The following is a 22,561-nucleotide window of genomic DNA, read 5'->3' on the forward strand; positions in this document are numbered from 1 at the left end:
TTGCGCTAGTGTAGTATTCTAGCCCTACAAAAGTATCTCGATTAGAGCGCGTAGCATATTCGAACATCAAATCACATATTTAGAAGACGAAACAAACCAAACCGTCATTAGGGTAGGCAAAGTATGTGCACAGAGAATAGGCTCTAGACGGTTTCGGGGGATCCTAGTGCTCCTTGCGCACGCATTGCATACTGGGTGCTTACTGCCATGGGGATGACCTTGACGCGTCGAGTGATGGGGAATCGAAACCACCTTTCCGATAGCACAAGTCGACGCAGTTCAAAGCGGCGCAGACTCCGATTTTCCGTCTAACAGCACTGACACAAATGATTAGATTACATAAAAACACAAAAATATAACTAATACAAACTTTTTACTGACTAGAACAGAAAAGCAGACGAAACGCATATTTAGGAGCAAACAGCTCAAGGGTAGTATCCGGAGGATAATCAATATTCAAGGCAAATTGAGGTGAGGCTGTCAGCACAAATCAGTATAGGCTGGAATAGTGGGAATTTGACTGGGGGTATTGTTCTGGTCTCCGTTTGAGGAAAAAAAAGAATACTCGAAAGCAGTCGTTCTGCAGTAATACGGTTTTATTTTGTGCAGGTCGTCCTGTCCTTTTTTTTAAATGAACGTGATTGAATATGGATTTGAATACGATCTATATTCAGAGTTTCCCCTGATGGAACTGTAAAGCACTTATAATGATACACATGACTAGGATCATGTCTTAATTATGGTACGAATTATCACTGAAGTAACCGCGCCTTATTGGCCTGCACCGAAGAGGGTATGCACACAGGCAGGCGGCTTGTACTGAGTGTTCGGTCTCTTCGTACACTCGTACAGGTCAAAAAAATTTTCGTTGCTCAGAACAGAGAGCAGACACCTTTCTTTCGGTAAGAGGGACTGCTCGGAATGCCGAGAACAGTGCAACATGCACGTCCGGATGAAGAATATCCGTTGCGCGTTCCTCCACGTCGACGAGGATTCTCTAGAATTCTGAATGATACTCCGCATTCCTTCGAACGTAATACGACTTGCGTACGATAGATCAAACGCGTTCGCGTCCCAACTTTCTGTGTCATTTCCGGTCACGTTGCCTCGAAAAGTACCATCCAACATCAGCGACTCACGCAGGTCGCGAAGGCAGCTCATCAGCTTCCTGAACTTCGTCTTGATTCCAACCTTCCATTCGAGGCTTATCCGGAGGGTCTTCACGATTTCGTTTGCAACTTTCACTCCAAGGGTGGCGTAGTTGTAATAGAAAGGTACCTTGTGGCGCTTTTCGAAATAAAACATCGGCGGGCCTTGTGTGGCCGACGGAATGATGATCCAGTTCCGAGGTATGACGGCTACGGGAGATGAGGCGAGTTGGTACTCGGCCAGCAGTATGTTTTCTCGAGCCGGTGGCATGCGCATGCGCAGTTCAGTTTCGAACCGCCTCAACGTGAAAAACGCCGACACGAAATTCGTCTCACTCAGCGAAAGCGTGGCGTACGTCACGTCGGGTAAGATGTTTTGAAGAAAGGGTTGGTCGTAAACCTGAAAGAGGAGCTCCTTCAACACTTCTCTGAGTCTTTGGATGCCGTAGGCGTCTATCGGAAGCAGTTTTTCGCTGTACATGACGCTGTCTCTTATGTCCTCCGCGAACGCTTTGACTTGCTCTGTTCTTTCGTGGTAACTTGCAAGTTGGCTGACCAGGTAAGCACCAGTGTGGGTCATGGAACTCTGCGCCAGCCTCAAGCAAAAGAAACTGATATTTTCTCGTATCACACCTTTTAGCAAAGCGTACCGAGCCACGTCTGTGACGACGTTGACCGCTGTGTATACAGCCCTCAACGTGGTGTTGGTGTACAGCATGGCGTCACGGGTCTTGTTAATCAAGTCTGCAGCCGTGACGTAGATTGTGGTGTCCGTCGTCAGCCGATAGTGAGCTGGAGCAAATTCGTTCATGATTTGTAGTAAATCGCCGAGAGGGAATTCGCCTAGTACCGACGACAGGCCCCCGAAGGCCATGTACCGTGATGTCTTAGGCACGTCTTCGTTGTATATAACGTTGTCGAGGCCGATAAACGCGCTCACCATATTTTGTGAGTCTCGCGCTTTGTAGATGACTGGCAACACTTCGCGAACGTACGACACAATATCGCTGGGAGTTATGCGCCTCATCTCGCTATGTGCTTGGCGCATCTTGCCTTGAACGGACATACCGACGGAGATATGCAAGTGTACGCTTTTTCCGGTACGCTCGAATCTGAAGACAAACATTGACTGGATGTCTGTTGTGAAGGATATCCTTATCAGTTCTTTGACAAGCTCCGGAAAGAAGTCCGCCTTAATTACAGCAGGGATATTGAGGGCAACGTAAGCATCCGCGACTACTTTCTTCAGGCTGGTGGTTCTGCTGGACATAAACGAGGTGCATGCGCTGTGAAGCTGAACGAAGACGTGCATTCCGTAACGGCTTGACGCGGCCGTGGGACGAGCATGTAGGTCCGCTGTGATGGTGGCGTAGAAGGCTGCAGCCGAGCTTTCTGGGAAGTCCAACTCTTTGCTACGTATCCATCGGTCACAGACAAAGCTGTAAAAGTCGTCGCAAGGATGCGTGCGGTTGTTTAGGAGGTTGGATATATCCTCGTCGATGGTAATGCATTCTGACGTTGTGCAGCCGATCAGAGCGCGACGACTGGAAAAGTCCGCTCTTAAAAAGTATGAAAGCACGCCTGCCACAAGCACCGCAAGTACGGGTAGCAAGATACAGGCAGCAGTTTTCCTGTTGAGTGTCTTTTTTATGCTGAGCTCGTTGCGGCCTTGTGATTGGGCTGATCGTGTTTTTCCTGTGAGCAAGACATCGACAATGTCAAAAGTGAGTAAAACAAAAGAAAACTCCACGAAAAGCCTTGCTTCATCACCATCAAGCCCAAGTACATACAATCTCTGACTATCGGGAACTGTTGTTCAAGCATGCTGGGGCCGTAACACATCAACAGCTTTACTCATTGTATAACTACTTGCTACTACTACTGTTGACTCGCTCATTCCATCACACCATACACGTACTTTCCCCCGGTGGTATATGTGCTATTACTAACCGTCGTAGCGTATTACATAGAGCACAATTCGGACCAGATATTAACACATGAACATCATACCTTTCTCCGGTGGTATCTTCCTTTCAGGCACAACGTGGGCTCGGGGCATTGCGGTCTTTCCCAGTCTCGGCTGTTTGTCTGCACCCTCCCCGTCCAGAAAGTCCTTTCCAATTTTCCCAGCAGGAACTGCATCTACCTGTTTCGTTTGCGGCGATATTTCCTTGGGTCGTGCTACTAGAGCAGATGGGGCTCCGACATTCGTTCCCGTTGGTTCAATTAAATTCGCTTTGTTTGCGTTCTTGTCAACAGTTGCAAGTTTAGCCTTCGTAGGACTCTTCCTTCCTGACGTGATGGTTCTGGGAGGCTCCTTGTGCTTCTCCTTGCGTTGTGCTAGTGTTGGTGGGTTGCGTACCTGTCGAATGATCGTGTCAAGCTCAGACGATGACAAGGTGCTTTTGCGTATGGTTCGGAGTGGATCTGCTTGGGCAGAAGTCGCCTTCTTCGGCTTCCGCTTAGGCGAACCTTTCCTTGCTTCCTTAGATGGTTTCGAGGTAAGGTTTTTGTTGCCTGCTGTCGTTGCTGTTCTTGAGTCGGGTGCCGCTGAAAGAAGTTTCTGTGGAGCAGAAGATTTCTTCTTTTCCTTCAGCTTCTTAGTAGTCGACTCCAGAGGAGGCTTCGCCTTCTTTTCGTCCATTATAGCTGTAATATGATCAAGACTCAGCTATCCGAAATGAACTATCGGAGTATCAGTCACGAGCTGCATTGCGCACGGTGTACGTGTACTTCATCATCTTCTCGTGATGACGTTCAGCGGAACGATGGTGATGTGATAAGGAAAGAAATGAGGATGTGAGTTACCATATAGTAGAGTTACAGCAGAACGAACAGCGCGTGGAACCCTAACTTCTTGCTTCTTTCCCCCTCTAATTTAATCTAACCTGGTCTATGGTTGCCGACAACTTCGTGACTTTAGCGACAACTTCAATACGTATAGTCATGGTATTCACGAGCGGTGCGCGGGCAAAAGAATGGATAATTGGTCTATAGTATGGTCTATCGAAAGAACTCTGCACAAAAATGAACGCAAAGGTATGAGCCTGATAACCGGCAAGTACAACGGTCGTAGATCGTATGCGCAATTCAACCCCCGGTACACCACCTGACCTCACTGTCTTATCTCTGAATGTTAGAAGCTTAAAAAATAAGGCGGACGACTTCTGCATGCTCTTGTCTGCGATAAACCCTGACATTGTGATAGGAACTGAATCGTGGCTTGATTGTTCGGTGGGTGACTCTGAAGTGTTCCCAACAGAATATACTGTGTTTAGAAATGATAGAGGCAGCCACGGAGGAGGTGTATTTATTTGTGTGCGTAGTCATTTACGACCTGTTCATGTCCCGATTCATGCTGACTGTTGCGAGTCAGTATGGTGCCGCCTATTACTCAAAGGCTTAACTGTTGCGATTTGCTCCTTTTATCGACCACCAAACAGTGGTGACGATCCAATAATGAAATTGCATGAACAGGTTTGTTTAATTTCTGACAGCGTGGTGATAATTGCAGGAGATTTTAATCTCCCAGATTACAACTGGGGTGAGACGGCATATGTTAGACTAAATAACTCACCAGTGTACCGAGCCTTTGAAGATTTGTTGACAGCACATTCTTTCCAACAAAGTGTCCTCGTTCCTACTCGCGCTTCAAACATTTTAGATCTAGTGTTGTGTAACCAAAGGGACATCCTTTGTAATACGTCAGTTATACCCGGCATATCAGATCATGACTGTGTAGTATTTAAAATGAGGACCCCACACAGTGTCAGAAATTATCGCAACCAGAGGAAAGTCTTCTCGTATAGAAATGGAGACTTCGAGGCTATAAGTAGAGAGCTCGTAGTTAGTCTTCCTGATTTCCAGGCTCTTGGAGAACATTTAGATATTGATGATCTGTGGAATGCGTTTAAAAATAACTTGATGAATTTAGTTCGTACCTATGTCCCTTTGATTACAATCAAACATAAAGCAAAATGTGACAAACCTTACTTTACGAGGCACATAAAGAAACTAATTAGGCAGAAAGCGAGGGCCTTTTCCGCTTATGTCAAGAATAAAACCCCGTCAAGGTACGATAGAATAGAGCTATTATCAAGACTCATTCGACAGTCTATCAGGTTAGAAAAGCGAGCATATTTTTCCAAACTAAAGCTCAGACTTCGCGGCAATACAAAGGAACTTTGGAAATATGTGAAGTCGATGAATAAGGTCCCTACAGGTATCCCAGCAATTAAGGTTGCTAGTGAATTTGTAACAAATGATGTGGACAAGTGTGACGTTTTAAATAATTATTTTAAATCTGTGTTTTCGTGTCATGCTGCTACACGCAAACCAATGTATGTTGTGCCGTTAGACTACTACATGGACAGCCTTAGCTTATCAAAAAATGGGATATTAATTCAGATTCGAAATCTAAACACCCAAAAAAGTCCGGGACCTGATGGTATATCTTCTATTGTGTTAAAGGCATGCTCCAGTGTTATTGTGGAATATCTTTATGTGATCTACAAACGCTCGTTGGAGACGGCTAAGGTCCCGAAGGAATGGAAGTTTGCGAACGTCGTTCCGATCTTTAAGGCAGGTGATAAAACTCACGTTGAAAACTACAGACCTGTTTCACTCCTATGCATTTGTGGCAAAATCTTAGAGCACGTTGTTTGTTCAAATATAGTGTCTCACTTATCTCTAAATAATTTTTTCTTTCCATCACAGCACGGATTTCGGAAAAACTTGTCATGTACAACTCAGCTTGTCTGCTTTTATCATGATCTTGCACGTAATTTCGATAATCAGATCCGAACTGACTGCATTTTCCTCGACTTCAGAAAGGCATTTGACACTGTCAATCATAACTTAATGCTTCACAAGTTACAGTTCTTGAAATTGGACCCTGTGGTATTGAATTGGCTCAATGACTATTTTAAAGATAGGAAGCAATCTGTGGTGATAAATGGTGCAGTTTCAAAAGTAGTTGATGTAACATCTGGTGTCCCACAGGGATCAGTATTGGGCCCACTAATGTTCCTGATATATATAAATGACCTTCCCAAAGTCGTGGATTCTTGCATCAGGTTATTTGCTGACGATTGTGTAGTATATCGGGCAATCCACTCAGCAGATGACATTAATATCCTACAGAGAGACCTGGTCAAAATCGAGACCTGGTGCAGAGAATGGGGCATGGCACTAAACATCTCTAAATGTCAGTCTATCGCGTTTTCTTCGAATATACACACTTTAACATATAATCTAAACAACACAGTCCTTCAAACTGTAGAAGACTACAAGTATTTAGGCATCACGCTGAGCAGGAATTTAAAGTGGGATAAACATATCGAACGGGCTGTTAGTAAAGCTACTAAAACACTTGGATTCCTGCGACGAAATTTTAGATCAGCTCCTAAAGAGATCAAGATAATAGTTTACGAGTCGTATGTTCGCCCGATCTTGGAATATTCTAGCGCAGTATGGGACCCATCTGGTATTGGTCTTCGGAAGAAAATAGAAAGGGTACAAAATCAAGCTGCAAGGTTTGTCATGAACAATTACTCTCAGTATGTCAGATCAGCAGATTTAAAAGCAGCCTTGGGCTGGACATCACTGGAAAATCGCCGCAAGGCGTCTCGTTTGAAACTTTTTTTCGACATATACTATGGATACACGGGTGTTAGCCGATACGATTATTTGCGAAGTCCCCATTTTATATCGGAACGGCTGGATCACGCATGCAAGGTCGAGCCGTATCGCCACCGGTCGTCGGTCTTTAAGGATTCATTTTTCGTGCGAACTATATCAGAATGGAATGGCCTTCCACGGGACCTAGTTGCCACCAACAGTAGAAACAGGTTCTCAATGGAGCTTTGTTTATTTATGTCTGAATCTTCCTGATACTTAGAAAGCACTGAGCTTCTGTTAGCTAGATATAGTGATTGACATTTTTGTATCAGCTGTATTTCCCTCTCCCCTACGCAATTCCACAGTAAGTGGAGAAGTAGGGTAGTTTGAATAAATAAATAAATAAATAAATTCTCCGATCGCACAAGCAAGACCACCATATTTTATATATATAGTGTACCAGCGGCATGGCCGAGTGGGTTAAGGCCTCCAGCACATTGGGAGGCGGTGGGTTCAAATCCTACCACCGGCAGTGCTGTCTGAGGTTTTCCCTGACTTTCCACAGTTCCCCCTGAAGTCGGCCCAGGGCGCATACTAACCCCCACTCCTCTATCCACATCTGTACGCCGCTTATAGCCATGGTTGCATCGCGGCCCTAACACGGAATTTAAAAAATATATACATTTTATATAACATTTGTGTGAAAGCTTCTCACGGAAACCAAGGGACAATATTCAGACAGGACAGCCGGTGCCGGGCTTCGAAACCAGTAGCTTTCCAGTCTCGTTGCGGAAAAGCCTGCAGGGAACGTCAAAGGCGAAAAAGGTGCCTGAGCCTGTCCGGTGTTGTCTCTGTGTATCTCGCTCGCCGTTTCTCGCCATGTCTAACCAACTAGCCAGGCTCTCCACCTTGACGGCGAAATGCCGGTGAGGTCCCGTTACGATATACTCTAGCGAGGGACATTTCAATAGTTAGTTTTAGTGCAGCGTACGCTATCGGCTTTGCCTACGTAAGGGATAGCTGCTAGGATAGCGTTGACGGTTCTGCGCACGCGCAAAACACAAAGAGATTCGAGAACGTTATTCCTTACGTACGTAAAGGCAATAGCATATCATGCACTGGGTTGTACCGTCGCTATATCGCTCTGCGGTCAGGAGTGGGACTCTTATCGCTAGAGAGAGTAGTAGACCGTTGATAACGCGGCCTTCGAAGTGCCGAGTCTATGCCTTACCCAATCAGTGAACAAGATTCTGAGGCACGCCCGCTGGAGTTGGTTCCAGTGGGCACCATAACTCCAAGGTGATCAAGAGAGAAACTGAGGTTCTGAGGCTGGAACAACGTAGAAGGGACAGATACAAACAAAGCCTCAAATTGTCTAAGAAATCAACGATGAAAGACGAAAGTCACTGAAAAGGTTAGCCAGCTGTAGGGATCGAACTCACATCTTCTGGATTACCGGTCCAGGGCTCTATCAATTGAGCTAAGCTAACACACCTATCTGTCCCTTCTATGTTGTTCCAGCCTCAGAACATCAGTTTCTCTCTTATTCAACAGGTGCCGCTTGCGTCAATTTGCGTCGTATGAATGTGTTTATGAGTGAGCAAAAAGTGTAAGAGTGAAAGGAGGGTGAGTGAGAGTGAGTGGCTGGTTTGTCGTCCCTTCAGATGATGCACCCCGAAAGTCGTTGGAGAGGCGTGTTAGCTTAGCTCAATTGGTAGAGCCCTGGACCGGTAATCCAGAAGATGTGGGTTCGATCCCTACAGCTGGCTAACCTTTTCAGTGGCTTTCATCTTCCAAGGTGATGTTACCTAAAACTGCCTTTTTCGCTATGCAACGCGAGACTTCCCGTGCGGCTGATGGCTGCAGAAAGCAATGCCGTGATCGACGGACTCTGAATTGCTAAGTTTCTCAGGCGATCAGGTTATGTCTCTAGATGGCGTTGACACGGCCAACATCACCTAGGAAGGGTGGTGGTGGTGGTGAAACTGCAGGACGTAGTTGGCCAGTACGCTTAGGCGGGCAATGGGTAAGGGGGACCGTGCGTCATGGGCCGACTTCATAGGGAACTGTGCCAACATTTGTCTTAAAGCGTCTGAGGAAAACCCAGGGAAAACACTCAGACAGCACAGTCGGACCCGGATTTGAACCCGGGTCACCTCCCAGTCTCGGCGTGGAATGCAATCATCGTATAGCCTGGTACCTGGGAGCTGGTACCTAGGAACAAAGCCCATCGCTCTAACGACGTGGCATAACAATTAAGAGTCTAGCAATCACGACCGTGCTTACGGCTATGGAGACGAGCCGCCACGAGCCGCATGGGAAGCCACTTGTAGCCACAGTAAGCCTGTGTTTGAAATCGTCCGCTGCGATTGGCTGTATCCCGACTCTATGTCCACATAGCCGGCAGTGTTGTCTGGGTGTTTTCCCTGGGTTTTCCTCAGACGCTTTAAGACAAATGTCGGTATAGTCCCCTGTGATGTCGACCCAGGACGCACGATCCCCCCTCCCCCTTGCGATAGTCGTGACGTTGCTCGCCCGAGCGTGGCCGTTTACAGCAAGCAGTTCCATACACCACCACCACCGTAGCCATGGAGGAAGAAGGGGCATTCAGCAGGCTTCCCTTAGCTACACTCTAAAAACAGATGGTAGTGGTGGTACTGCTCAAAGAGCTCGCCAGAGATGGTGGCGGTCGTGGCAGTGCGAAAAGAGCTCCGCCGTTGGCGGCCTCACAGACGTGGACAACGTCGCGGCTAACGCTCTGGGGGAATGTGCGTCCTGGGCCGACTTCTAATGGTACTGTGTCGACATATGTCTGACAGCGTCTGAGGGAAACCCATGAAAACACCAGACAGCACAGCCGGCACCGGGATTCGAATCCGGGTACACCCCAGTCTCGACGTGGCATGGCCAGCACGCTAACCACTAAGTCATGCGATGTGTGTGTGTGTGTGTGGGGGGGGGTATGGCTGGATGGCGGGGATTTATTGGCCACACAGAAGTGGGCGTCGTCACGACTATAGCAAAAAGAAAAAGAAAAAAGACGGATGGAGGATGAAGGGTGGAGATGCGCAGACGGTGCGTGAGTGCGAACGTCACATCACATATCACGCTCTTAACCAATTACCATCCCGAATGACATCGATCTGCCCCCTCATTGGTTAAAAACGGGAGGCGTACGCCTTTTTGGAACACTTATGTCCGTACAAAAAAAAATAATAATGAAGGCATGCACCCCACGCTTTCCACAAATCGAGAGTGATAAATGTATCATTCTGTGCAGTGCGTTGGCCTTCACCGTGCAACCGTGCTATGTGGTGAACTTCTGCTTTTAGAGTATAGGTGGCGTTGACACGGCGTACATCAAATGAGGTGACTCAGACCGCAGCATCGATAAAGGTCTTCTGTCGGGGAGCTGTTACACCCAGGCAACACAATGTAATGAAATTTAGTGTCCGTAGGTATCAGGACAACTACCTTATCAGCCATGTGAGACACTTCGCATAGCCGCGCACCTCCCCTACCTCCCCCGAAACGAGCATTATCCGTCATGCTCGACTCGACCCCAGGATAGCGCCGGTTCCGCTGTTTTCTATAGGGGACGGATATTAGTTACCCTTTCCCGTTATGACGCATACCGCTGGACTGGCTTTCTGGAGGCTCAGCTGTATTACATTGTATTACAAAGAAGTAAGTAATAGTAATTCGTAGTTTAGTTTTACGTTTCGAGACAACTATGATCACACAGTGATTGGTACGTGGAACTCTTGCGCACCTGAGGGCGCGTTGAAATCTCAACGCACAGCACACTGTATGTAACGTCTCTTGCGAAAGCAAAGAAGTAAGTACTTGAGAAGGTTACTGCGCAGCCGTGAAGAGAAAAGGCTGCGTAGTGTAAAAGCTGACATGTACCCCCAATGTGAGAGGGAGAAAGAGCACACTATCGCCTCTCGCGTCCTGGAAAAAGATTAAAAGGAAACAGAAAATGCAACCCAAGATAAGGCCAGTTCCGATAGAGTCACCCGATACATTTGCTTTTCTTTTGTTTTCGCAAGTTAAAGCTCATCTTCGACGCATGAGGCGGCACTGTGCTCCTTCCCCCTCTCCCGTTGGGGATGAAGGAAATACGCGTCTTCTAAGAAGCACAATGAACAAAATAAAGAAAAAAATGGCGTTCCTTCACGAATTTTTTTGCGGGCGATCTATCGAACGGATTTTTGTTCTGAAAACGGCTACGATATCAGGTGACCGAAAGGAACAGATGTTCTCATTGGGACAACTTTGTAGCTTTTATAATTAAAAAATTAATGAAAGTTAATTAAGACATTGCCATTGGACTTTGCTAATGCCCTGCTAGGGAGTGCCCTTCAGCATATACTATATTGCAATTGATTTCATCTTGGAAAAAGTGTTATATATTTTTAAAAAACCTGTTCACACTTAGCGTGGACACCCTGTATATCATTCGAGATGATGGTTGGCTAGGAGCGCGCTATGCGGTGAAATTCACTTCTAGGACTGTGCACCACCACCACGTACACCCTACACTGTTAAAGCAGAACTTCACCACATAGCACGCTCCTAGCCAACCACCATACCGAATGATATCATTCTGTGTCATGATTCGTTCAAAACAGGGGGAGGAGCCTATCTGGGGCAAGCATAATGTGTCCCAGATAGGCGCCTCCTCCCATTTTCAGCAAATAACGACACAGAATGATATCATTCGGAATGACGGTTGGCTAGGAGCGTGCTATGTGGTGAAGTTCTGTTTTAACAGTGTATAATATTCGTTATGTGTAAATCTACTCCAATTACCCTATAATGTTAATTTTGTCCTCTCAAGTACGCAATTTTGAAACGTATGTTAAAAGTATTTTGCACCAGAGGTATGAAGGAATTTAAGCTTTCATGTAAAGGTAAGCAGTGCTTAAAATTCCTTAGAATACACTCTTAAAAATGAACTTCACCACACAGCACGCTCCTAGCCAACCATCATCCCGAATGACAACGTTCTCGCCCTTGATTTGTTGAAAACGGGAGGCGGAGCCTATTTTGTGCATTATGCACGGCACAGAATAGGCTCCGCCTCCCGTTTTCAACAAATCAGGGGCGAGAACGTTGTCATTCGGGATGATGGTTGGCTAGGAGCGTGCTATGTGGTGAAGTTCATTTTTAAGAGTATACTTTAGTCGGTGCCGGACTCATATACTGAAACCCGCGCGTCAAAACACAAATCGCTGGGTTCTAACACAAAGTGGCTATAGAAGCCTTGTATAAAACTTCTGGTTTTTACTCCAGTACCACGCCTTGCATTATTGGCACCAAAAGTGATATATTACCGTGAACCGGCTGCGCTAAATAAACGGCAGTAAATAAAAGCTCGGAAGCAAGAGCAGCCAATCAGTGCAGAGCCTTCTAACTTCCGCTATTTCACGCTTGGTATATACAGTTGGTGAAAATGTGGTAGAACAACCGCGAACATCACTTGTAGTCTACATTCATGATTAGTGTAACAATGAACATCAAATCATTTTCACTGACACGGCACCAGACATTATTGCTGGTATATATAACAAATTGCACCATCTGTTTCTTTTTTAAGCACTCTGCGGGACCTATGACACACGGGCAGAACAAATGACATTGTGACCTAATGCCATTCGAGTCCTAAATGGCATTATCCACGAAGGTCGTGCTGCACGTCAGTTTGAACATTAAACCCTACGATGTCGAGGTTGCCCGCTCAATAGTCAACTAAATTTATGAAATAAGTCGCAAGTGCATGTAATGTTCTGAAATTTAACAATAGCGGATAGTCTGTATAAGATGTCGTACTAACGTGGTCACGTAAAAGCTATTTGCCAACTGACACCCAATTCAAATCAACCAATATGGTATCTGTTGCATAGAGCCTATATCGTCAGCATACTCGTCAAAGAATACTCGTGTACCCTCAAATTATGAAATGACCTCGTGCTGCACAGCAGAGGTGGGGAAGTTACTTTTAGTTTGTAATGCAGTACCGTTACTCATAACTTTTTCAAGAGGAAAAGCGTTACGTTACTCATTACTTTTGTGTGGTAGAATATGCCTGAACCCCAACCCGAACCGAAAAAAATTACGGTTCCGATGCCTGCCTAGGGGTTCATGCTTCGGATTTCCAACGTTCCATCTCGTCAGAAGGGATGAGACGCCGCCTCTTCACTTTGAAGAAGGCATCATCTGAGGACTCCTCATCGGACACGTGATCCATGTGGGACTGTGGCGGCGCAAGTCTCTCGTATTCTTCACTGGTATTCTTGTCGGTTACCTTTTATCTTTTACACAGTGCAAGTTCAAGAGGCTATTTTCTGTTACTTTCGCCCTCCTTCGACCCAAAAGTGCCAGAAGAAAAAAAAGAAAGAAAGAAAGAATGAAAAAAGAAAAAGGTGATGGAAAAACTATACGTGGCATCTCAAGTGTGGCCTTCTTGTCGTTGCTGAAGATGAATAAAAAAATTGCGGGACTCCCTATTGAAAAAAATACTATATGTATAGGTCCTACACATGTGATGGGATATATGGTATGGGATGGTATGATGGGATATACAGGTCCTATACATATGGATGGGATTATATGATTGGATATAGGAACTATAAGTGATATAGGTATTACAGGAGCTATAGGTTTTATAGGGGCAATATAGGAATTATAGGAGATGTAGGACGTGTATCTCCTATATTACCTGTAGAGTGCGCGTATGGGAACACGGCACGGAATTTGGCTGTGGTGATACATGCGTGCACATGCAATGTACAAAAATTATACAAAATTAGTACAATAAAATAAGTTCAACTTCCCTGCAGATTGCTTATTAAAATCATTCACCTTTTTTTTTCTTACATCTAGGGGCACAGCAGTACAGGCTTGCACTGCCGTGGAGCAGATGACAGTGTTCACCATCAAAATTCTGATGGTGATGTGATGTGATAAAGAAAGAAAAAAAAAAGGGGGGATTCTCCTAGCTTCTACACGGCACAATTCTCACAATTATTTGGTGTATAGACAGTCAAGGAATGTTTTTCCCGAATCCGGAGTGATGCGTACTGCCACAAGGCGTTGTACTTGGTAAAAATGTAATGACGTTACGTTACTCATTACTCCTCCCCATATGTAATGCGCACACCTGCAATGCACTACTTTGTAATGCGTTACTCCACAGTTCTGCTGCACAGGTACAAAGTGGTTTTTGTGCAATTATAAAACTGTTAGGGTACTTTGCGCAGACCATGGGAGGGAGCGACAGTGGGCATCTCACCGGCGAATGAGTTGTCGCGTTACGCAGAAATCCCATTACGCAGAAACTGCCATTGAAACAAATGTCATAAAATCTCACCCTGTGGCACCGCACGAATGACGTAAATGAATGAAAGCAATTAATGTCATTTTTTGTGTCCATGTGGAAGGGGAGGAAAAATTAGGACTCTGAATTCGTTGCCTTGCCATGCGGCAATCAAGTATACAATGACCTATCCGCCATTAAAGCCACCGAAGAGCCCGCCAACTGCGAAGGCCTGATGATCGTGAAGCAGTGCCCGCACCACACTGAGTCATATACCGGCCAGCTGCTTGGAGCAATCGCGATAGAAAGCTGCGCACGGATTGGACCGCGGCGCGCCAATCTGCTTTTACTTTTACGAGCAACTCTTTACATCCGTCAGCACAGCAGCAGAAACACAAGCAGACGTTCACGCAGCTGGTGAGCACAATCAAGCAAGAATGTCGACGGGCGACACGAAACGGGAAGGCTTTGAAGCGGGCTGGCGTGATGTTGGTAAGTCGCATTGGGAACTGTGTACGGGTACTGCAGTGACTTATCCAGACCCCCCCCCCCCCCCGTGTACCGCCGATCACCCCCCAAATGTTTCGCGACAGATTCATGCCGGTAATGATGCGTTAAGCTGTTATGACCCCTTCCCAATCTTTTGCAATCTCCGTCCCTGTGTTTGCGATCCTAAAAAAAAAAAAAAGAAGAAACCATTGAGGTACTGTGTATATTTAATGATGATGTGATTTGCCATTATCCTTAAATAGGATACTGACGTAACAATATGCAACACATCGTGTTCCTCGCTAATGATTGTAACAATACATTTATTGTCCCGAAACGAACTAAAATTAATCTTATCTTCTTATTGTGTACAGTGAAGGTCTTTTTTTTTGTCGTTTCAAGTTTTTTTTGTGTGTGTGATTTCGAATACCAAGCGCGCATCAAGGCCCTATACCTATACCCAAATAAAAGTACATGCCTGTCATGCGTCCACACAAAGCAGTTTGGTGTGAGAACACAACACATAAAGAGATTCTGTGTGCTCTGTTAGTTCACACGGGTAAGTTGAGCTTCGTATATCTGTGTCGTATCCAGTCATACTTCCGTTCATAGTGGGGGTGGGGTTCCCACAGCACTTCCGTTCCAAAGACCGTTGGAATGCGAAAAGAGGCGAGAGTAACCAAATGGTGGAATGTTTCGCGTGTAATAGCTGCATATAGGATGAAGACAACCGCGCCGTCTGCTACGAATTTCCGCCATCTTGACGCCTACGCGCAGCTCGCGATCCGCTCGCAAAAGTATAGCTATACGCTTAACGACACACTACATTTTGGAGTTGAGTAAATACATAGCAGAGGAGGTTTAAAAAAGTGGGTGAAATCTGTACATAACATTCATGCAGGGGAAGCGTGAGAGTCAACATGGCGGCTTCGCGGTATTCGCTTCTACAAAGGGTGACTCCACCCAATGTGTAATTCCGCAAACCTTATGAAGAAAACAAAATGAAAGGGGCCGTGGTACCGAGGAATTTCGATATCCGACATCGGCAAGTGCAATTGACACCTTGACATCGATTTTAAAGTGGTATGAAATGCTGCTTTCACGAATCATCGAACGAACGCGAAAAGCTTCATAGTTTCGGATTGCTCAAGAGTAGGTGACGTCGCCGGACGCTCTTGGAGAATCCGAAACTATGAAGTTGTGCGGCTTCCTTCGGAATTTCGCGGAATCGCGTAATGTTTGCTGATGGCAGACATATATGGGTCCTTGAGCGAACTTCATTTACAGCACGAAATAAAATAACTATCATTTTCTTCGTCTGTTGTTAACGCTATGACGTGTTTACACATGATTTTCATTGTGCTTTTCGTTCTGAATAAGTTAGAAGAAGCAAGGGCAATTATGCTTTCCGTGTGGGTTGTGTACACGGCACGGTGTGATGCGTAAGAGGGCAAGGTGGTGCTCTGTCCCGGTCCCCCTCCTGGAGCTCTAAAGGCCACTTGTGGACATTGCCCCCTCTTTACTGGCAAGTCGTCATGAAAACAAACTCAGATGTCGTAACAGATGCTTCGACTGTCGTTATTCTATCGAGTCAGTGGCGCATCCAAGGGAGGGGGAGAGAGTTTGCGATCGCCCTTCCAAATCATCGGGTTAAACTTTAGGTTTCCCCTACTCCTCCTTCGTGAAGAAACCACCCCTTCCAAAGTGAAGGTCTGGATACGCCCCCTGCGTGCTGTGTATCAAGGAAGAGGGTCATGTTTGGCGAAACCCCGTTGACAAAACAGGGAGTTTTAGAATAGTGGACTCGGGAGCTTTGCGTGCGCGAGAAATAGCGTTATCACAACTGCGCATGCTCAGAGCATAAACTAAGCTTTGGTGTTTTCCGCGAGCTCGCTGTTTATTGGAAATTGCGGGGCCACGCAAAGCTGGTTTTGCGGCTCGGCTTTGCTCTCGCGGCCGACGAGAAAATGCGTGAGCATTCTGTCGTCTGTTAAATGTCACAAAGTAATTCACAAGAAAACAATGTCTTGCGATAGCATATTTTTTGTTATGAAGAAGAAAGCATGCAGAAAAAGTGATTCCTCTGTGTTTTTGCTTATCTATTCTTTTTTTTTTTTTTAAGTCTCCATTTCTAGCCGTAACGGCGCTGCAGGCGAAGGACGCAAGTGAGCAACCTTGCGCCACGGAAACGCTGTTCTACAAGCACCGTGTGCGAACAGGCCCTTTGTGTTGATATAACGCTCACGTTTTGCATTTCCAACAAACGCTATTGTAAAACACTCATAAGGCAGCAAGGGGGTAAAGGGGATAGACAGCCATATGCGTGTGCCCACAGAGGAAATCACGCGACATGCGCACCACCGTAGAAATGTTACCACCTTATTTGCGAGAGGGACCAATGAGGTTGCTCCAAGGATAACATGGGAGAGAGGGACACAGGGGAGCTGCGCAAACAGCTGACCTAATAACTTGCGCAGTGTATTGATGGGTGTGCCGCCCACCCCCACCCTGGAAGCTTTTCTGCCATCCGCTGGGGGGGGGGGGAATCCTGGGTACGCGCCCATGTCATGTGATGTCAGGTCGATTACTTCCAGTACCTTCACGTCGGTTGTTATAAAAATCACACTACAAATAATTAGAGCTCTATGTTAAACCTTTAAACGTCAAAACGTTTTCTTAAGAAACGCGTTTTGTAACACGTTTCAGATTAAACGTGTTCTGTTAGATATACGTTCAACAGCACGTATACGTACTTAAACGTTTTCCCAGGATACGTTTAAACGTTTTCGTTTGCATAAACGTACAGCGGCACGTATACGTATATAAACGTTTTCCTATGAGACGTTTAAACGTTTTCCTATGAGACGTTTAATCGTTTTCTTTTACATAATCGTTTTCTTTCCTCCTCTACACACTACAGCTCACTTTCTTTGAAGGACAGTGCAGGGTATCGTTAAAGTGGCATGTTACTTTGTCCCGCTCATTTGTGACCGTCTTATGTTTAAAGGTACCGTAAGGCAGCACCGATCAAATGTCATTTAGTGTGGCTATTCGATAATCCAAGCCACCAGGACAAAAACTGCCCAAGTTTCATTCCAATCGACGGTACAATTAATTAGAAAATTACAATTAAAGATTACGGGCAACACTGTACTAGGTATTCGAAATGAATCCGTACCCCTGACACACACGGCTGCAACCACATTGCATGCGTATAACACTGGGCCCAACATAACAATCCACCATAGAATCCGCCCCTGCAATCCACACAACGATCCACATCTGAGGATAAACGGATACGTAAGCGAACTGAAATGAAAAGCTGAGCTGTTGAAAAAAATGTGTCAGACGTTAAAGAAGCCGGACAGCGTTGGGACTTCATTGTTCACAGACAGAGTTTGTTCGTTTGAAAGAGGCCGCGAACAGAAGGAGCGTGCAGGCGTCGCAGAGTAGAAGTAGAGAGAGCCTCCATCGAACAGCGGTGGGTTCCTTCGCAAAAAACACTGTTAACAGGGCTTTCAAAATGCATAGGTAAACAGGAAAACGAATAATATGGTTACTAAAATAACGGAGTTCCGATGTGATAGTGTGTAATACCAATTTACAGTGTTGCCCGCTGTACAGGGGGTTGTTTGACACCAGGCGTCGCACCGCTCCACTACGCCGCATCTTTCATGGCAAATTAAAAATATTTATAGCGCTTTGTCGGTCGTATGGTTCCGCATACGGTATTTAGAAGCAACAAAGTCTCTAGTCACATCTCCGGCATATCATGCTTGTCTACTGCTTTACAGTACCTTTAATAAAGAACAGTCACAGCGCAGGACGCATTTTATTCCGTTTCGTGGTGGTTAATTTCGTTGCCACGACCCCGTTCGCAGCGTACACCGAACTCCGCTCCGCGTGCACTCATGGCATTGGGACCGCTGACACTCCAAAAACGGAGCTTTATCCCCGAGCAAGTAGTCGCCCAAGGTGACAGTCTTCCGCGTTGGTCTTTTTACCGAAATACTATTCGCGTAAAGAAGATAAATACGGAATTTTTAGTATAAACTACCCAAAAGATTCAAACGTCATCACCGCCATTACGAGCTCGACACGTCGGTTCATAATGAAATGTACGACGGAAATGAACACATATAGGGGGTTGCTTAAAAGCAAAATATGAACTGAAGTAATAAGCTACTTATAAGACAGTGAGAAACTGGCGTAGTTGGTAATTACTGATGGGAACCATGGGCGCGCCAGGCAAAACGGGGACAACTTCTGTCTCTGTCCCCGTAATATCTGGGGCGTCCATGTTTCCCATTAATAAAGATAAGAAGTTGCTTAAATAGCTATCCGTTTCGTATTAACAAGATGTTTAAACGACTTCGACATAACGTTCAACCGCTTCATTTTAACAAAACGCTTAAACGTTTCACATTAACGACACCTTTAAACGTTTCGCATTAACAAAACGTTTCGCATTAACAAAACGTTTAAACGTTTCATAAGGAAACGTTTTCCAGACTAATACATTAATCTAAACGGCGTATAAAACGTTTAAACGGAAATGTTCTAAACGAAAATCGGAAAAACGTGTTAGATCCCGAGTCCTAAAAATAATCCAAGTCAACAAGCTTTACGTCATGTTCTTCGATGCAGGTGAAAACCAGTGGATCCACAATTACCTTCGAGAAGAAGTGGAAGCACGGTGGTCTCTCAACCAAGTACATCACGCCGCCTTCGCTGTTTGCCTCATTTTGGCCGCCCTCGTTGGAGCGGCTCTGTTCCTTCATTACAGAGGGGACGGTGGCTTCAGCAATGCCAGAGAAAACCACCAATGCTATGATAACGGCGGGGGAACGTTCTGTCCTCTTTTAACGTTGATAAAAGAACTCAATTTTCTACGGCGAGCGCCATCCAGCAGTGACGGAGCACATGTCAAATGTAAGCACCCATCTCAAGGCTACAGGCTCGTGCACATGACGTCACGTGCAGCCACGTGACTCGGGAAAAAATGGGGATGTGTCACAGGCCGATAGCCGATACCGAAGGCCGAATGAGATAACAGCGTGTTCTTACAATATCCCCCTGTTATCGCTGGGACACCGCGACAACTAACGGCATGCCCTCCTGGTATGACCGGGTTTTATCGTTTTATCGAGTCATGTGACCAAACGTGACGTCACTGACATCACGTAGGCGTGAAGTTGGGGCTCTGGATATTCTTAACACCCCTGATTTCTGCTTTCAATTTCAGCTTGTGCTTTAATCGATCTTGCACAGTGGATGTATAGTATGCCTTCCAAGATCGGAGCCATTGTTCGCCATTCTCGCTTGCGGCGAACGTAGGAAAGATAGTAGCGATTCAGCATTGTGGTTACAGAACAGTCCTCTTTGTATTCGATTACCGCAGGTACTCTGGAGGTGAAGACCACGGAGACGTCGATTGGGATACCCCAGCATTCAGAGACTGAAGTTTACATGAGACTTTCATTTACGTCGACGAAGCCCATAGCACCGATGGAAGGCAACGTGATGGTCAATAGCAACGATACGTGTCGTTAAACTCATTGCGGCAACGCTACTCTTTATGATATGATTTGATACGCAATAATTTATATATGCATATGATTTTACACAGCCTAGCTTCTATGACAGAGATAATGCTGAGTTCGCAGTACGTGTTACTGCTGTTGATATATTGCATTATACTGCATGATACTTCGTAGGTTGGTTTCCTTTACGCACAGGATCAATAAGTGTGTGATGAGGACTGCATACTACTTTTGCGACAAAATGAAAGTTGACAGAGTTTTAGGATGTTGAATGTAATGTAATGGTAATGGATAGATGAACATAGATGTTGAGATGTAAGGTGTTGAGATGTAGCGTTCAGTATTGTAGTTTTGAGTTTAAACGAGTTGATAGGTAACTAGTGGGTAGGATTTATTTTGATTGATTTCTTCAGCGGAATATTTTGTTTTTTCTTCTTCGTGTTAGCGAAGCAACCATGGCTATGAGCGGCGTACAGTCGTGGACAGATGTAGAGGGGACAGCAAGAGGAAGCTGAGGACGACGGAGGAGGATTGAAGGAGTTCTTGTACAGAACGATTTGGATTTTATCATTTTTTCTTCAGAGGGATGTGTTTTTGAGTTGAATTAAAGCTTCAAGCACGAACCATTTTTTAAACATGTACTGCAGCAGCACGCCCTCGATCCGTATTATTAACCATGCTGTTCAGTATATCACCAGCGGCGTGGCACTACAGTGCATAGAGCATCGTTGGATATTCAGCAGCGGGGTGAGGTATAAACGCCGTGTCGTCTTAATTGTTCATTCAGCTTCATCTGAAATTCACGTTACACAAGGGTACCCGTGTGTTCAAGTTCACAAGAGCAGAATCCCCTAGGATACTCCAGCGGAACAGCAGAGAATGCCTTGCGCACGTAGCAGACGACAGTGCCGATAATGTCGTCTGCTATGCAGGCAGCATGTCATCATGTCATTTCAGATATATCCCGGCGCCGTGTGAGTGCCCCTCGACTGATTTTACTGTATGTAGCACACTGTCCTGGACCGGACTATCGCCCCCTTCCAGAAAAGTCGTGGATCCGCCCCTGCTCCAAGGTCACGCTGAGGACTGGAAGGTAATGGGTTCGAAACCGTGTCTCACCTGCTGTGCTCCCAGGTTTTCTGGCAGATAATTCCAGACGAGTGTCGGCACAGTTCCCCCATGATGTAAGCCACGTATACTAACCCCGTCACCCCTGCCTGCAGTCCTTTCTCATCTTGTTCACTTCTGTACACCGCTTATAGCCACGTTTGCTTCGCAGTGCTTAAACGAAATAAACAAACACTGTTCCATTGAAAGTCCATGGTACGCCTCTTTACTCGACCCCACTAACCGGATATGGGATGTACAGCTAGGTACGAGCGATGGACAGGCAACGATCAAACCATTGTTAGGCTCCATGGTGTGTACGACCGAAATAAGGACAAGAAACAGCAGTCACTGTTCAAGACCCCCCCCACGACGGAGCGTCTGGGAGCGAAATTTTCGCAGAGCGGACAAACCGAAGATTGTGCAGTTTGCGAACTGCATTTTGAGCCACACTTTGTCGTGTGGGATACATGCATCTCATCAACGGAGAGGAAGGTCGACTACGACGAGGAAAGCTCACGCTTAAGCCAGACGCAGTACCCACAATTTTACCGAACGCCCCGATTACGGATCTAACTAATGAGTTCTTCGTATTTAATCGTGTGGTAGTTGTATATTGTTTTGGAGAGAAGAAAAACAAATCTTTTATTTTAGAATCTGGTGCAGCTATAGAAAAGTACCCTGTCAACGAAAAACGCCGATGTTTACCTCGTGTTTACCTCAGGCGGCTAAAATTAGAGCGTAAACAAATTACCAACGTATAACGACATGTGAGCGCAACCGAAACAGAACCGGGACTTCCGAACGGCACTGCAGGCACCTCGCGTACGTTTCGGGGGCGTTCATCGCTCCACCGCATCCACGCAGGAGTTGAAGTGTGCGCCGCCGGTAACTTTCGGTATGCCGACGCCAGTGCCGGATTTGCAGTGGTGGGGGCCCGTAGATGGAATGTAGAGGCCCTTCTGCCTGGTCAGTACTTTTCAAGGTGCTTCATAGGGATAAATTATGGTCATTGAGATGCCTGACCTCGGTGAAAATATTCCGTGCGATATATACGAGGGTGGTTAAATAAGTTTCCGGCCCGAGGTAGAAAATGCGCGCGAATTTGAAAATGCGATTAAGGACGCGTGGCGCCATCTGTTGGAGGGCCGGAGCACCACCGTCAACCCTCTCCATGCTTTTGTCGGTTGGAGAGCGGCATTTCAAACAGCCAGGGTGCACTATTCATTTGAGACGGAAAAAAATCGAGTACCGCGCTGTGATAAAATTCTTGACAAAAGAGGGACTTTCGTGTAAAGAAATTAAAGCGCGACTGGACAACGTGTACAGGAAAG

General features: G+C 45.9%; 2 protein-coding genes across 2 annotated transcripts; one reads left to right on the plus strand and one right to left on the minus strand.

The window, feature by feature from the left end:
* Positions 1 to 575: 575 nt before the first annotated feature.
* On the minus strand, positions 576 to 19,634 carry LOC135400752 (uncharacterized). The gene is made up of 3 exons (XM_064632647.1): positions 19,251 to 19,634; positions 3,159 to 3,797; positions 576 to 2,843 (listed from the first exon to the last, which is right to left on the minus strand). The coding sequence occupies exons 2-3, from the start codon at positions 3,790 to 3,792 to the stop codon at positions 772 to 774; spliced, it is 2,706 nt and encodes a 901-aa protein (XP_064488717.1). The 5' UTR covers positions 3,793 to 3,797; positions 19,251 to 19,634; the 3' UTR covers positions 576 to 771.
* Positions 4,155 to 21,439, plus strand: LOC135400754 (uncharacterized). Its single transcript, XM_064632650.1, has 4 exons — positions 4,155 to 4,187; positions 14,473 to 14,580; positions 19,225 to 19,509; positions 19,979 to 21,439. Exons 2-4 carry the CDS (start codon positions 14,526 to 14,528, stop codon positions 20,128 to 20,130), a joined length of 492 nt encoding a protein of 163 aa, XP_064488720.1. The 5' UTR covers positions 4,155 to 4,187; positions 14,473 to 14,525; the 3' UTR covers positions 20,131 to 21,439.
* The last annotated feature ends 1,122 nt before the right edge of the window (positions 21,440 to 22,561 follow it).

This window comes from Ornithodoros turicata, chromosome 7, assembly GCF_037126465.1.
Source record: "Ornithodoros turicata isolate Travis chromosome 7, ASM3712646v1, whole genome shotgun sequence".
In the NCBI taxonomy this organism is placed as follows: domain Eukaryota; kingdom Metazoa; phylum Arthropoda; class Arachnida; order Ixodida; family Argasidae; genus Ornithodoros; species Ornithodoros turicata.